This window comes from Amblyraja radiata, chromosome 23 (genome assembly GCF_010909765.2).
Source record: "Amblyraja radiata isolate CabotCenter1 chromosome 23, sAmbRad1.1.pri, whole genome shotgun sequence".
NCBI lineage: Eukaryota > Metazoa > Chordata > Chondrichthyes > Rajiformes > Rajidae > Amblyraja > Amblyraja radiata.
In genome coordinates this window covers 22,509,117-22,524,918 of record NC_045978.1, presented here as the reverse complement: position 1 = coordinate 22,524,918, position 15,802 = coordinate 22,509,117, and the positions used below count along the sequence as shown (strand labels likewise).

The window sequence follows — 15,802 nt, the reverse complement described above, 5'->3', positions numbered from 1 at the left end:
CAAACAACCATTTGCAGTGCATTTTTACTTCAACCCAAACAACCATTTGCAGTGCATTTTTACTTCAACCCAAACAACCATTTGCAGTGCATTTTTACTTCAACCCAAACAACCATTTGCAGTGCATTTTTACTTCAACCCAAACAACCATTTGCAGAGCATTTTTACTTCAACCCAAACAACCATTTGCAGTGCATGTTTCAAACCAACCATATTTTCATTTTCAAACCACATTAAGGGCACTCACAGTTGAGTAGACATGTGTTCAGTGTTATTCAGAGCTCAGAGAGACGTGACCCTCTGGCTTCCTCCATCTTGCAGAGACTGAGTGAGGCACACCACTTCCTGGTTTTATAGTCCCTCCCCCTCCCTCCAGCAGGGGCAGCAGAGAGAATGGCAATTAAAAAAAAAACATTAATATCTCTCTGAGTTTTCATCGATGGGAAAATTCCTTTGGCCCAGGAAGGCGGAGGGGGGCTCTGAGCGAGGTGGCCAAAAATGACGGCCGTAGATGGCTACGTTCTCTCGGAAATTGCAGCACAGTGAGCCAAAAGCGGTCAAGATCAGACTTTTAGTAATATAGACTAGAGGGCATAGGTCTAAAGTGAGAAAGGAAAAGTTTGAAGGAAATGGCGGGGGCAAGTCTTTTACACAGAGGGTGGTAGGTGCCTGCAAAATGCTGCCAGGGTTGATGGTGGAAGGAGATACAATAGTGGTGTTTCAAAGACTGTTGGAATGGCACATGGATATGCAGGAAATGAAGGAATTTGGATTATGTGCAGGCAGATATGTGTTGGTCTTGGCATCATGTTTGACACAGACCTTGCGGGCCGAAGGGCCTGTTCCTGTGCTGTACTGTTCTATGTTTTATGTTGTACAGATACTGTATAACCGCAGTGCTTCATCTCACAAAGGGTTAACTGTCTGATAACCAGTGAACAGTTGCAAAGTTAATTATCAAAAACATTCTTTAAAATCTGAGCGATCACGAGCATGAAGCAAGATGCTACTAATTAACAGGATCCAAGACTGTCTTGTGCCCAAAGCTCCATTGATGATTTTATTAAGTTATTACAGGCCTTAGGCATGTGTCATGTGAGTTTAATCAAGTCCAGCTATGCAGATGGGACGATTAGATCACATGTGAAGTGCATCGGGCAGAAAGGTCTTCAGGAAACACATGAGGCACATGATTTACTAGAATGGCCACTGACACATTGTGTGTTCCAGCTCCCTGCCCTTCCAAGGCTGCACAGTGGACAGCTGGTAGAGCCTATGCTTCACAGCAGCAGAGACTCGGGTTCGATCCCAACCTCGGGTGCTGTCTGTGTGTGGAGTTTACATGTTCTCCCTGTGACCGCATGGGTTTTTGTCCGGGTGATCCAGTTTCCTCCCACATGTCAAAGGCATGCAGGTTAATTGGCCCTCGATAATTGCCTCTAGTGTGTAGGGAGTGGTTGGGAAAGTAGGAACAACACAGAACTAGTGTGAACGGGTGATCGATGGTTGGTGTAGACTCAATGGGCCGAAGGGTTTGTTTCCACGCTGTATCTCTAAACTAAATTAAGAAAAAGATTACAGGGATATGGAGGTGGGTGTGGAGTCAGGAGTCAAGAGTTTAATTGTCTTAGGTACTGACAATGACATATTTATTTGCAGCACCAATGAAGGTTTGAAAACACAGTACACATAGATAATATATAAATATATATATATATTTATTAAAATATAATAAACAATAGACAATAGACAACAGGAATAGGCCATTCGGCCCTTCGAGCCAGCACCACCATTCAATATGATCATGGCTGATCATCCACAATCAGTGCCTCTGGTGTGTCCAATCCCTTACTAATCTTATATGTTTCAATAAGATCCCCTCTCATCCTTCTAAATTCCAGCGTATACAAGCCCAGCCGCTCATTCTATCAACATATGTCAGTCCCGCCATCCTGGGAATTAACTTTGTGAACCTACGCTGCACTCCCTCAATAGCAAGAATGTCCTTCCTCAAATTTGGAGACCAAAACTGCACATAATACTCCAGGTGTGGTCTCACTAGGGCCCTGTACAACTGCAGAAGGACCTCTTTGCTCCTATACTCAATTCTTCTTGTTATGAAGGCCAACATGCCATTAGCTTTCTTCACTGCCTGCTGTACCTGCATGCCTATTTTCAGTGACTGATGAACAAGGACCCCCAGATCTAGTTGTACTTCCCCTTTTCCCAACTTGACACCATTCAGATAATAATCTGCCTTCCTGTTTTTGCCACCAAAGTAGATAACCCCACATTTATCCACCTTAAACTGTATCTGCCGTGCATCTACCCACTCACCCAACCTGTCCAAGTCACCCTGCATCCTCATAGCATCCTCCTCACACTTCACACTGCCACCCAACTTTTATTTGTTGAAACAAAGTTCAAGAAATAAAGAACCCCAATAATAGTGCAAAAAAAGTATTTAGTCCAACCAAAGACAGTCCATAGTTCATAGTTAAGGTTTGTGTTGTGCAGTGTTCAAGTTGGTTGTTGGGCAGAAGATATTCTAAAATCTGGTGGTCACTGTTTTCAGACTCCTGTACCTTCTTCCCGATGGTAGGAGCGATAGGAGAGTGTGGCCAGGATGGCGTGGGTCCTTGATCATGCCTTTTTACCTCTTGTAGATCCCTACAATGGTGGGGAGGTCAGTACCCATTATGGAGTCTGAAGAAGGGTCTTGACCGGAAATGTCAGCTATCCTTTCTCTACAGAGACACTGAGTTATTTGAGCACCTTGAGTATATCTTTAAGACTAGGAACTAACTGGATGGCTCTTTGTAGATGTTGACATGGGCTAAATAAAACAGAATGATTCCCCATCTATGTAACCTAACTCAGTAGTACAACTGGGAAAAACTGCAGCTTGGGACCAATATATCCAATATACGTTACTAGATATACATTTCATTCAAATCCTTGAGGCATGTTGAACCATTTATGAGCTACTAAGTTTTAGTAATTCTAATGCTGCAGGAAATGTGGCAAGCAAATTGAATTAGCATGCTCTGTGAACAATGAGGCATTGAGGATAATCTATTTTCATGGTGTATTGCATGAATAGATGGTACTGTATTTCTTTAACATTCTCTCTTTAATGGCCCTTCCAAATGAGAGCATTCCTTCCCTTTTTTCCCTTCTCCCTGCATCCCGTTCCCTTCCACCCACGCCAGATCCCTCCCTTTGGTTCAACAGTCATTCCCTATCTTCCTTCTTATCAGAGAGCGACACAAAGTGCTGGAGTAACTCAGTGGGGCAGGCAGTATTTCTGGAGAAAATGAATAGGTGACGTTTCGGGTCGGGACCTTTTTTGAAGCTGTCTTTGGTATAAACCAGCATCTGCAGTTGATTTTTATCACATGTTATTCTTCCTTCCTGTCAGATTCCACACCCGCCCCCTTCTGTCTCCACTTCACCTCCAGTCTCGCTTACTATCTCCACCCACCCTCACTGTATCCACCTATCATTGTTGTTCCTCACCTTCCACCCATAACCTCTCTCTCCCAGCTTTCTCCCCTCTTCTCTATGTCTGAAGAGCCCCCGACCCAAAATGTCACATGTCCTTTTCCTTCCACACATGCTGCCTAGTCTGCTAGGTTCCTTCACCACTTATTTGTTTTACTCAAGCTCATAGCATCTGCGGTTTGCCATGTCTACGGTGTACCCTCAACTCCGTATAAGAGAGCCTGCCAAGGTCTTGCACTCACTCCCTTGGAGATGCTGAATCGTTTCTCAAATGACCAGAGAATGCATTACTATTTTTAGCTTAGTTTAGAGATACAGCACAGAAACAGGGCCTTCAGCTCACCAAGTCCTCACCGGCCAGCTAACTCCTTACACTAGCACTATCCTGCACATTAGGGACAATTCTATAATTTTTACCAAAGCCATTAACCTACAAACCTGTTAGTCTTTGGGATGTGTGAAAAAACCAGAACACCTGGAGAATCCCCATGTACAAACTCTGTGCTGGAGTAAAGCGTCGGGTCAGGCAACTTCTCTAGAGAACATGGACAGGTGACATTTTGGGTCGGGACACTTCTTGTAGGAGCAGTCTGTAACTCATTGGCAGTCATTTCTTTACTTTACTTCACTTTACCTTAGAGACACAGCGCGGAAACAGGCCCTTCGGCCCACCGAGTCCGCGCCGACCAGCAATCATTCTGTACTTTGGCATTATCCTACACACTAGGGATAATTTACAATTTTACTGAAGCCAATTAACCAACAAACCTGTACGTCTTTGGAGTGTGGGAGGAAACCAGAGAAAACTAACATGGCACAGGGAGAATATACACACTCTGTACAGACAGCACCCATAGTCAGGATCGGACTCGGGTCTCTGGCGCTGTAAGGCAGCAACTCTATAGCTGCGCCGCCACGCTGTCCGGAAAGGTGTAAATGTCTGGGTAGTTTTGTAGAGAGGGAATATATTCCAAAGAATTCTGACATAATTATTTCTGGGAGGTGTAAAAAGGCAAGAGACTAGAAAAGTAAAAATGTGAAAATTGTGAAGCACAGAAAGACCTTGATGTGTATGTCCATAGTTTTATTGATTTTCATCGGCACATCACAAAGGGTTAACAATCATTTTCATTGCTCATTATTCTTTTACCTTCTCAATTCATATCCTGTCTTGCAAGGGAAAAAAATTGACTGAATGTAACCATTCATCTCTCCACCCAAAAATTAACAAATTATATCCTTACATCAGCTTGCTCGAGCCAATCATGGTGCCAAACCCGAATGCCAATTGGAACTCAAGCCTCCTTTTAAATATAAATTGAAACCATGGATGACGTTTGAGTGAGCATTTACACAGTGAACATTGTACTCTGTTAATGAATTGACCAAGAGAAGCACTCCGTCAAAGAACTGAATGAGACTACTTGGGATTTGAGATGATGCATTCTGCGGATATAATTTGGTAAGATGTTTTTTTGGCCGATACATTGTTCCAGACAATTGGGCAGAGAAGTGGCAAATGGAATTTCCTGCAATGGATTATTAAATAATCCTTTTGTGGAGCTGCAGCAAGGCAAGTGCTGCAGGACGGCACAGTGGTAGAGTTGCTGCCTTACAGCATCAGAGACCCGGGTTCGATCCTGATTACAGGTGCTGTCTGTACAGAGTTTGTACGTTCTCCCTGTGACCATGTTGGTTTTCTCTGGGTGCTACGGTTTCCTCCCACGTTCCAAAGACATGTGGGTTTGTAGGTTAATTGGCTTCCGTAAATTGTCCCTAGAGTGTAGGATAGAACTAGTGTACGGGTAATCGTTGGTCGGCGCAGACTTGATGGGCCGAAGAGTTTGTTTCCACACTGTGTCTCTAATCAAAACTAGATTAAACCAAAGTGGTTTGAAAATAAATACGAGGAAACTGAAAGATTTGGAGGATCGAAAAGACTTTGGGGTGTATATTTGCAGACAACATCAAAATTGGTGGAGTTGCAGACATTGGGGAAGTCTGTCAAAAGACGCCGAGAGAAAGATCTTACAGATATGGGCGGAGAAGTGTCAGGTGGCAGATGAGGTTTAATCCGAAGTATGAGGTGTTGCACTTTGTGAAGACTAATGTAACAGGAAAGTATACCATTAATGGCAAGCCTCCCAACCGAATTGAAGTACCAGAGAAATCCTGCGGACAAAGTCCATTGCTTCCTTAAAGTGGCAACACACGAAGATAGAGAAGTAAAGAAGGTGTAAGGTACAGAGAAGAGGAACAGCAGATGCTGGTTGATACCAAAGTTAGACATAAAGTGATGGAGTAACTCAGCAGGTCAAGCAGAATCTCTGGGGAAAAAGGACGGATGACATTTCGGATCGGGACCCTTCTTCAGGCTGAAGAAGAGTCTAAGAAGAGTCCTGACCTGAAACGTCATCCATCCTTTGTCTCCAAAATTGCTCCCTGACCCACTGAGTTACTTCAGCACTTTGTGTTTATCTTAGGTGTAAAGTACGCTTGCCTTGATCAGTCAGAGCTTTGAGTCTAAGACAGACACAGTCACACAAAATGCTGGAGTAACTCAGCAGGTCAGGCAGCATCTCTGGAGAAAAAGGATGGGTGAGATTTCGGGTTGGGACCCTTCTTCAGACTCATCCTTTGTCTCCAGAGATGCTGCCTGACCTGCTGAGTTACTCCAGCACTTTGTGTATATTCGGTAGAAAGTTCCCTTCTACACATTGAGTATAAGAGTCAGGTAGTCAGAAGCTTGATAACAGAGGGCAAGAAGCTGTTCCTGAGGCTGGTGGTGTGCGCTTTCAAGCTTCCTGTATCTTTTGTCGGACGGGATCAGGGAGAAGAAGGAATGAGAGATGCAGGAGAGAAGAAGGATGGGACAAGTCTTTGATTATATTAAAGGTGGACACAAACTGCTGGAGAAACTCAGCGGATCAGACAGCAACTCTGGAGAATATAGATAGGCGACATTTTGGGTCAGGACCTGATTATGTTCGCAGCTCTCCCAGAGTAGATGGAGTCGGTGGTGGGGTGGCTGGTCTGTGTGATGGACTGGGCTACAATGAGTAGAAATGAATCCGACAATACCTTATTCACTCAACAAATATTACTGGTTCCACACAGTTGTAAAATGTGGTTGCTCGCAAATCTCTTGAAGTGGCTTTCTGGGGAAATAATATCACATTCTGTTGCCCTCGATGAGTTAATAACTGTGTGGATTGTTTCAGTTACGAGACATATCTGGAGACAACAGAATGGTTGTTGTCAAGGACCAAACATCGACCAAAGGTTGCAATAATCTGTGGCTCGGGATTAGGAGCTCTTGCTGAGACACTCACCGATCAGGAGACCTTCAAGTACACAGATATTCCCAACTTCCCGAAAAGCACAGGTACGGAAATCACGGACTCATTCAAACATTTGCTATGGGTGAAACTCATTGAAACTGATAGAATAACGAAAGGCTAGGATAGAGTGGATGTGGACTAGATCTAGGACCAGAGGGCATAGCCTCAGAAGAAAGGGATGTCAACAGTCAAGAATGTATTATTGTCAGATGTCCCAATAACGGAACAATGAATTTCTTACTTGCAGCAGCACTACAGACATGTAGCATAGTAGTGTAAAATCCGTAATAACAGAAAAAGTTCAGTGTATATTTGTGTGTGTGTGTGTATATATATATAAAGATATATATATGTGTATATATATGAAAGCAAACAAATAAACAAAAAACAATAATGCAAAGTTAAAAATAATGTCCCTAAGTCTATGTGAGGTTGTAGTGTTTAATAGCCTGATGAATGCAGGGAAGAAGCTGTTCTTGAACCTAAATGTTACAGTTTTCAGGCTCCTATACTTTCTTCCCGATGGCAGGAGTGAAATGAGATCATGGCCAGGGTGGTGTGGGTCTCCGATGATGCTGGCTGCCTTTTTGAGGCAGCGACTCCTGTAGATCCATCAATGGTGGGGAGGTCAGTACCCGTGATGGACTGGGTTCAACACATTTTGCCTTTAGATGAGGAGGTGGTTCTTTAGCCAGAGGGTGGTGAATCTGTGGAATTCATTGCCACAGACAGAGTGGAGGTCAAGTCTTTGGGTATTTTTAAAGCGGAGATTAATAGATTTTTGATTAGTAAGGGCGTCAAAGGTTATGTGGAGAGGGCAGAAGAATCTCTAAAATGAAACAGAAACCACTGATGATTGGCTTCTGTTTGTTCAGTGCAAGGACATGCTGGTCAACTAGTCTTTGGAGAACTGAAGGGGAAGACATGCGTATGTATGCAGGGACGTTTCCACATGTTCGAAGGTTACACGCTCACAAAGGTAAAGGCAACATCTGATATCTGCTGTGTTTAAACTATTCCTTGCATTAAACCTCGGCGCAAGTGACAATAAACTAAACTAAACTAAACCAGCTCCTCAAGTTAACTGGCCTCTATAGCAAGCAAGAGGGCATCAAGATATATTTAAACAAAATCCTTCATGGAGGTGATTGTCATTCAGTCCAATAGATTCTGTGTTCCTCCAACACTTTCACAATAGAAAGAACCATGATACACCACACTCCAGGACAATGGTGAGTATGGTGGACCAAAAATTGTAGCGCTATCGTGTACCATTTTGGCGTAATTTCAGGATCATCTGGACAGACAGACAGACAGACAGACAGACAGACAGACAGACAGACAGACAGACAGACAGACAGACAGACAGACAGACAGACATAGAAACAAACAAGATGAGAGTTTTAGTAATATATAGCTAGATGACCTAGTTGCTTCATTAATGTGTATTTTGCTCCCCGTTTCCCCCAAGGTAACTTTCCCAGTCCGGGTTTTCCGACTGCTGGGGGTTAAAGTCCTGATTGTGACTAATGCGGCCGGATCCATTGCGGATGATTACAACACGGGGGACATTATGATCATCAAGGATCACGTTAATCTGCCAGGGATGGCAGGGCAGCATCCTCTCCGGGGACCCAATGATGAAAAGTATGTCACCATGCCTTTCAACACAAGAGAGGGGTGTCCATCCGAATATGAGAGAGGGTAAAAAGTGAAAGGGCGTGGGTGGGTTGTTAAGTAAAATTGGAGAATTCAATGTTCATACCATTGGGTTGTAAGCTACCCAAACGGAATACGAGGTTCTGTTCCTCTAGTTTGTGCGTGGCCTTACTCTGGCAATGGAGGAGGCCCAGGAGTCCATTGCCAGGTTTTAAGCCATTTTCACGTCCCTCTCCTCACCCGGCCACCCGGAGCCTTCGTGCCCCAGGGACACCTCTTGCAGCTGATCTTGAGGGTGCGGAAAGTAAGACCCCGGGTTCCTTCTTACCGGCCCTTGTCCATCATCTGCGGCTGTTGCCAAATCCCTCCCACCCCCTCTTTGGTTCCCAGTCTTCAGGGACTAGCAGGGGCTGGGCTCAGCAGCTTCCCTCTCTCAGTTCCATGCTGTCGGGGTTTGGCCATGGCTCGCAGGGACGAGGAAGTAATCCAGGTGTTCTTTTTTGTAGGTTTGGTTGCCGCTTCCCCTGCATGTCTGATGTATATGACAGGGCACTGGGCAAGTTGGCTCTGGATATAAGCACTGAGCTGGACTGCGCTAATTTAGTGCATCACGGGGTATACGCCATGGTTGGCGGCCCCAGCTTCGAGACAATAGCTGAAGCACGTTTTCTTCACAAGCTCGGAGTCGATGTTGTGGGTAAGAATTTTTATGCAATAGCCACAGAGCCATACAGCACAGAAACAGGCCCTTCTGTCCAACACATCCATGCCGACCAAGATACCCCATCTAAGATAATTTAATTTGCCCACGTTTGGTCCATATCCCACTAAATCTTTCCTATCCCTGTACTGGTCCAAGTGTCTTTTAAATGCTGTTATAGTATCTGCCTCAACTACATTCTCCAGCACTATGACTCTTTATTTTAAACCAGTATCTGCAGTGACTTGTGTATATCTCCTCTGGCAGCTCGTTTTATATATTCACCTGTGTAAAAAGGTTGCTCCTTCAGGTTCTTATTAAATCTTTCCCCTCTTACCGTAAACCTTTGTCCTCTGGTTCTTGATTCTCCTATCCCCCAAATTTGTGCACAATTCACTGAACAAGAGTCCCCATCTGAAAAAGTCCGAAGAAGGGTCCTGACCCGAAACGTTACCTATCCACGTTTTTCAGAGATGCTGCCTGACCCGCTGAGTTACTCCAGGTAATAACCATCATCTGTAGTTCATTGTTATTATATTATAGACAATAGACAAGACGATAGACAATAGGTGCAGGAATAGGCCATTCGGCCCTTCGAGCCAGCACCGCCATTCAATGTGATCATGGTTGATGATCCACAATCAGTACCCCGTTCCGGCCTTCTCCCCATATACTCTGACTCCGCTATCTTTAAGAGCCCTATCTAGCTCTCTCTTGAAAGTCTCCAGAGAACCGGCCTCCACCGCCCTCTGTGGCAGAGAATTCCACAGACTCACAACTCTCCATGTGAAAAAGTGTTTCCTCATCTCCGTTCTAAATGCTTTACCCCATATTTTTAAACTGTGGCCCCTGGTTCTGGACACCCCCAACATCGGGAACATGTTTGCTGCCTCCAGCGTGTCTAAACGCTTAATAATCTTATATGTTTCAATAAGATACCCTCTCATCCTTCTAAATTACAGAGCATACAAGCCCAACCGCTCCATTCTCTCAGCATATGACAGTCCCGCCATCCCGGGAATTAACCTTGTAAACCTACGCTGCATTCCCTCAATAGCAAGAATGTTCTTCCTCAAATTCGGGGACCAAAACTGCACACAATACTCCAGGTGTGGTCTCACTAGGGCCCTGTACAACTGCAGAAGGACCTCTTTGCTCCTATACTCAATTCTTCTTGTTATGAAGGCCAACATGCCATTCGCTTTCTTCACTGCCTGCTGTACCTGCATGCTTACTTTCAGTGACTGATGAACAAGGACCCCCAGATCCCGTTGTACTTCCCCATTTCCCAACTTGACACCATTTAGATAATAATCTGCCTTCCTGTTTTTGCTATCAAAGTGGATAACCTCACATTTATCCACATTAAACTGCATCTGCCATGCATTTGCCCACTCACCCAATCTGTCCAAGTCACCCTGCATTCTTATAGCATCCTCCTCACAGTTCACACTACCACCCAGCTTTGTGTAATCTGCAAATTTACTAATGTCACTTTGAATCCCTTCATCTAAATAATTGATGTATATTGTAAATAGCTGCGGTCCCAGCACTGAGCCTTGCGGTACCCCACTAGTCACTGCCTGCCATTCTGAAAGGGAACAGTTAATCCCTACTCTTTCTTTCCTGTCTGCCAACCGATTTTCTATTCATGTCAGCACTCTATCCCCAAAACCATGTGCCCTAATTTTGCCCACTAATCTCCTATGTGGGACCATATCAAATGCTTTCTGAAAGTCCAGGTAAACTACATCCACTGACTCTCCCTTGTCCATTTACCTAGTTACATCCTCAAAAAATTCCAGAAGATTATTCAAGCAATTTCCCTTCTTAATTCCATGCTGACTCAGACCGATCCTGTTACCGCTATTTCATCTTTTGTGATTGACTCCAGCATCTTCCCCACCACCGATGTCAGGCTAACTGGTCTATAATTCCCTGTTTTCTCTCTCACGCCTTTCTTAAAAAGTAGAAATAACATTAGCTCCCCTCCAAACCACAGGAACTGATCCTGATATAGAACGTTGGAAAATGAACACCAATGCAACCACGATTTCTAGAGCCACTTCCTTAAGTACCCTGGGATGCAGACCATCAGGCCCTGGGGAATATCAGCCTTCAGTCCCATCAGTCTACCCAACACCATTTCCTGCTTAATGTGGATTTCCTTCAGTTCCTCCAACACCCCAGATCCTCTGGCCACTAGTACATCAGAAAGATTGTTTGTGTCCTCCTTAGGGACGACGGATCCAAAGTACCTGTTCAACTCATCTGCCATTTCCCCCATAATAAATTCACCTTTTTCAGTCTTCAAGGGTGCAAAGTTGGTCTTAACTAATTTTTTCCTCTTCATATACCAAAAGAAGCTTTTACAATCTTCCTTTATATTCTTGGCTAGCTTATCTTCGTACCTCATCTTTTCTCCCCGTATTGCCTTTTTAGTTATCTTCTGTTGCTCTTTAATCATTACCCAATCCTCTTGCTTCCCGCTCATCTTTGCTCTGTTGTACTTCTTCTCTTTTATTTCTATACTGTCCCTGACTTCCCTTGTCAGCTAGGGTCGGCCCTTACTCCCCTTGGAATCTTTCTTCAGTTATATTTGTCCTTTTGCTCAAATCACTTTAACCATAAATAATGCTTCAGCATATCTTTAACCTTCTGTAAATGTGGGGTGGCACAGTGGTGCAGCGGTAGAGCAGCTGCCTTACAGCGCCAGTGACCCAGGTTTGATCCTGACTACAGGTGCTGGCTGTACGGAGTTTGTACATTCTCCCTGTGATTGCGTGGGTTTCCTCCGGGTGCTCCGGTTTCCTCCCACATTCTAGAGATGTACAGGTCTGCAGGTTAATTGGCTTTGGTTGTAAATTGGCCCTAGTGTGTAGGATAGTGTTAGTGTACGGGGATCGCTAGTCGGCGTAGACTCAGTGGACCGAAGGGTCTGTTTCCACTCTGTATTCCTAAACTAAACTAAACTAAACTATGCATTCTCCCACTCCCTACCGCCCTGCAGGAATGAGCACTGTTCCTGAAGTCACTGTGGCAAGACACTGCGGCCTGCGAGTGTTTGGCCTCTCGCTGATCACCAACAAAGTGACGAAAGAGTATAACAGCACTGAAGCAGTGGACCACAACGCTGTTCTGAGTATCGGCAAAATGAGGGCTGAAATGGTGCAACGCCTGATAATGGAGCTTGTGGGTCGCATGGAGGTGACATCCATGGGTGTGCAAGACATCCCAGGAGAATAAATATAGTAAAACTCCGATGCTACTCCATCAGGCTTTTGAGAAATCCTGGGTCTCACAAAGCCTGCTGAATCACCCAGTTGCCAACCAATTTAACTCCCCTTCTCCCACATTGCTTATTTCCTCTTTTTTTTCTCTTTTCCCTGAACACCTTCGCTCAATTTGTCAGGGCCTACGCGATCACCTGGTTGCTAAACACTAACTCCCCCTCCCTTTCCGACACTGACCTTTCTGTCATGTGCCTCTTCCATTACCAGAGTGAGGCCACACACAAACTGGAGAAACCAGCATCTCATATTCCGCGTGGGTAACTTACAACCCAACGGTATGAACATTGGCGATCGACACAAAGTGTGGAAGTAACTCAGCGAGTCAGGCAGCATCCCTGGAGAAAAAAGATGGGTGATGATTCGAGTCGGGACCCTTCTTCAGACATTGAATTCTCCAATCTAGGTAACTCGTGCCCCATTTTATGTGTCTGCTTCTCTCCCACTATAATCAGTCTGAAGAGGGTTCTGACCAGAAATATTGCCTATCCATGAACTCCAGAGATGCTGCCTGACCCAGTGAGTTACATCAGCATTTTGTGTTCGACATGTGATTCCAGTATCTGCAGTTCCTTCTGACTGGGGTCCCAGTTCCCATTCTGGCTTCAAATTGACCAGGAATCAATTTCCTGCAGTCCCCTTAAAATTATCAGGTTCATTAGGAAATTATAATACAATGTGACGTAATATAAAATAATAATTCGAGTCATACAGTGTGGAAACAGGCCCTTCGGCCCAACTTGCCCACATCGACCAACATGCCCCATCTATACTGGTCCCACCTACTGCATTGGCCCATATCCCTCTAAACCTGTCCTATCCACGCACTGTTCCAAATGTTTCTTAAATGTTGCGATACTACCTGTCTCAACGACATCCTCTGGCAGCTCGTTTCATACACACACCACCACCCTGTGTGAAAAAATTACCCCTATTAAATCTTTCCCCCCTGACCTTAAACCTATGTCCTCTGATTCTCGATTCCCCTACTCTGGGCAAGAGACTTGTGCTTCCATCCGATCTATTCCTCTCATGATTTCATACACCTCTATGAGATCAACCCACATCCTCCAGCACTCCAAGAACAGAGTACTAGCCTGCTCAACCTCTCTCAATAGCTCAGGCCCTCGAGTACTGGCAACATCATAAATTATTAAAAATTGTTAGTGATTAGTTTGAACAACATCCAATAGTCCAGAAAATCTGCACTCCAGCATCACTAAAGTCCCAAGTGTAGTGGATTATCTGAGTTTTACTTGCGCTGTAGTTTTTGCAATACAATATATTTACATGTAACTGGAACTTAGTTTTAGATTGTTTCACTCTGGTGGCTGTTTGCACAGCTCTTTAAAAGTGTAATTGAAATTAAAAAAAATATTTTAAACCAATTATTTGTCACAGTTGATGAATTGCAGATTAACGCAACACGATTATACACATGGGATGAAAGCATTGTTTTCTCCCTCTGTTGTCAGGTTTCTGAATGGTCCGTCCATAAGCGAGGACACTCTGCTACATCTCTAGGGTCTCATAGAAACATAGAAAATAGGTGCAGGGGTAGGCCATTCGGCCCTTCGAGCCTGCACCGCCATTCAATATGATCATGGCTGATCATCCAACTCAGTATCCCATCCCTGTCTTCTCTCCATACCCCCTGATCCCTTTAGCCACAAGGGCCACATCTAGCTCCCTCTTAAATATAGCCAATGAACTGGCCCCAACTACCTTCTGTGGCAGAGAATTCCACAGATTCACCACTCTTGTGTAAAAAATTATTTTCTCATCTCGGTCCTAAAAGACTTCCCTCTTATCCTTAAACTGTGACCCCTAGTTCTGGACTTCCCCAACATCGGGAATAATCTTCCTGCATCTAGCCTGTCCAACCCCTTAAGAATTTTGTAAGTTTCTATAAGATCCCCCCTCAATCTTCTGAATTCCAGTCAAAGGGAGAACGTGGAACTTCACACAGACATCACCCGAGATAAGGATTGAACCAGGGTCTCTGACACTGTGAGGCAACAACTCTACACTGTGCCACCCTAAAGTAGACACCATTATCTCTTAAGAACACCCTAGGCTACTGTAATCAAAAAGTAATCGCATCCATGGACACATGTGCACCGTGACTCTATTAAATAACATATAGACTTTTAGTATTTTAGCTTAGAGTAGCAAAACAAACATATTTCTATAGGGAGATTGCACGGCAGTCGAGGTCACAACTTATGACCCGTACTGTTGCACACATGCGATGACCCGTCTTCTGTCTCAGTATCTGGACTCCACGCTGACTGGTTTCACACTCGCAGACCCCGGGCCGTCTGTCCCCGCGGCCGGGGGGGGGGGGGGGGGGGGGGTCGGGTGTCTCGGGGGACGGTCGGGTGGGTGGTCAGAGGGAGGTCGGGGCGGTTTTCGGGTGATAGTCGGGGTGCAGTGCGGTCAGTGACTCTGGGTGGGCGGAGGGACCAGACTGTCCCCAACTCTGCTGCAGCTGACGGGGAAATAGGGGGGACATGTCCCTCCCATGTTTTGAGAGGTGGGGGACAATTCCCCCCCCCCCCCCCCATGTTTCGTAATCCGGATTTTGAAATTCAGTGAAAAAAAATCTATTAAAATCTTCGCTTTCTGCGAGACAGTCAGGGGATGTCACTGTTAAACGTTTGTTAAATGTCACTATTAACATCGTATTAACACAACGTGTCACCAATTGTGTTTTATCCTTCAAGTATTACTGAAGGAATTCACGGAGAATTTCTTAAAGCTGTCTGATGTGAATACATTAACCATTTGAACTAATTGGATGTATTGGTGGATGGGAAAGATTTAAACGGGTATCAGATTTAAATGGGTCAGGTCATTAAGGGCTCCGGTTTATAAATCAGGAATGGCAACAATACTGGGAACAGGAGACAAAGGGGAGACACCTCTATTCGCTACAAAACAGAGTGGGCATTACAGCAAGAAGAGGGGGGAACAGGAAGTATTAACAAGATTGAGGATAGGACACACTCACCTGAACAGCACATTAAAAATATTGGGAAAACACCCTACTGGGCTGTGTGAGGAATGCCATCAGCCAGAAACAGTTCAGCATGCCCTAATTGCATGTAGGAGATATGAGACAGAAAGAGGAGTTATGATCATTGAAATGAGGAAAATTGGATTGACAGAAATATCAGTAAAGAACATTCTAGAGTGTGGAGAGAAAGGAAAAGGAATAAAGTTGTTGTTTGATTTCTTGAGGGCCTCTGGCCTTATAAAAAGGATATAATGTAAAGACATGAGTACTGTGGAATGAAGCCAGAAGG

General features: G+C 44.6%; 1 protein-coding gene across 1 annotated transcript; it reads left to right on the top strand.

The window, feature by feature from the left end:
* Positions 1 to 4,670: 4,670 nt before the first annotated feature.
* Positions 4,671 to 12,629, top strand: LOC116986338 (purine nucleoside phosphorylase-like). The gene is made up of 6 exons (XM_033041774.1): positions 4,671 to 4,966; positions 6,726 to 6,889; positions 7,721 to 7,824; positions 8,317 to 8,492; positions 9,011 to 9,201; positions 12,215 to 12,629. The coding sequence occupies exons 1-6, from the start codon at positions 4,941 to 4,943 to the stop codon at positions 12,448 to 12,450; spliced, it is 897 nt and encodes a 298-aa protein (XP_032897665.1). The 5' UTR covers positions 4,671 to 4,940; the 3' UTR covers positions 12,451 to 12,629.
* Positions 12,630 to 15,802: the final 3,173 nt, after the last annotated feature.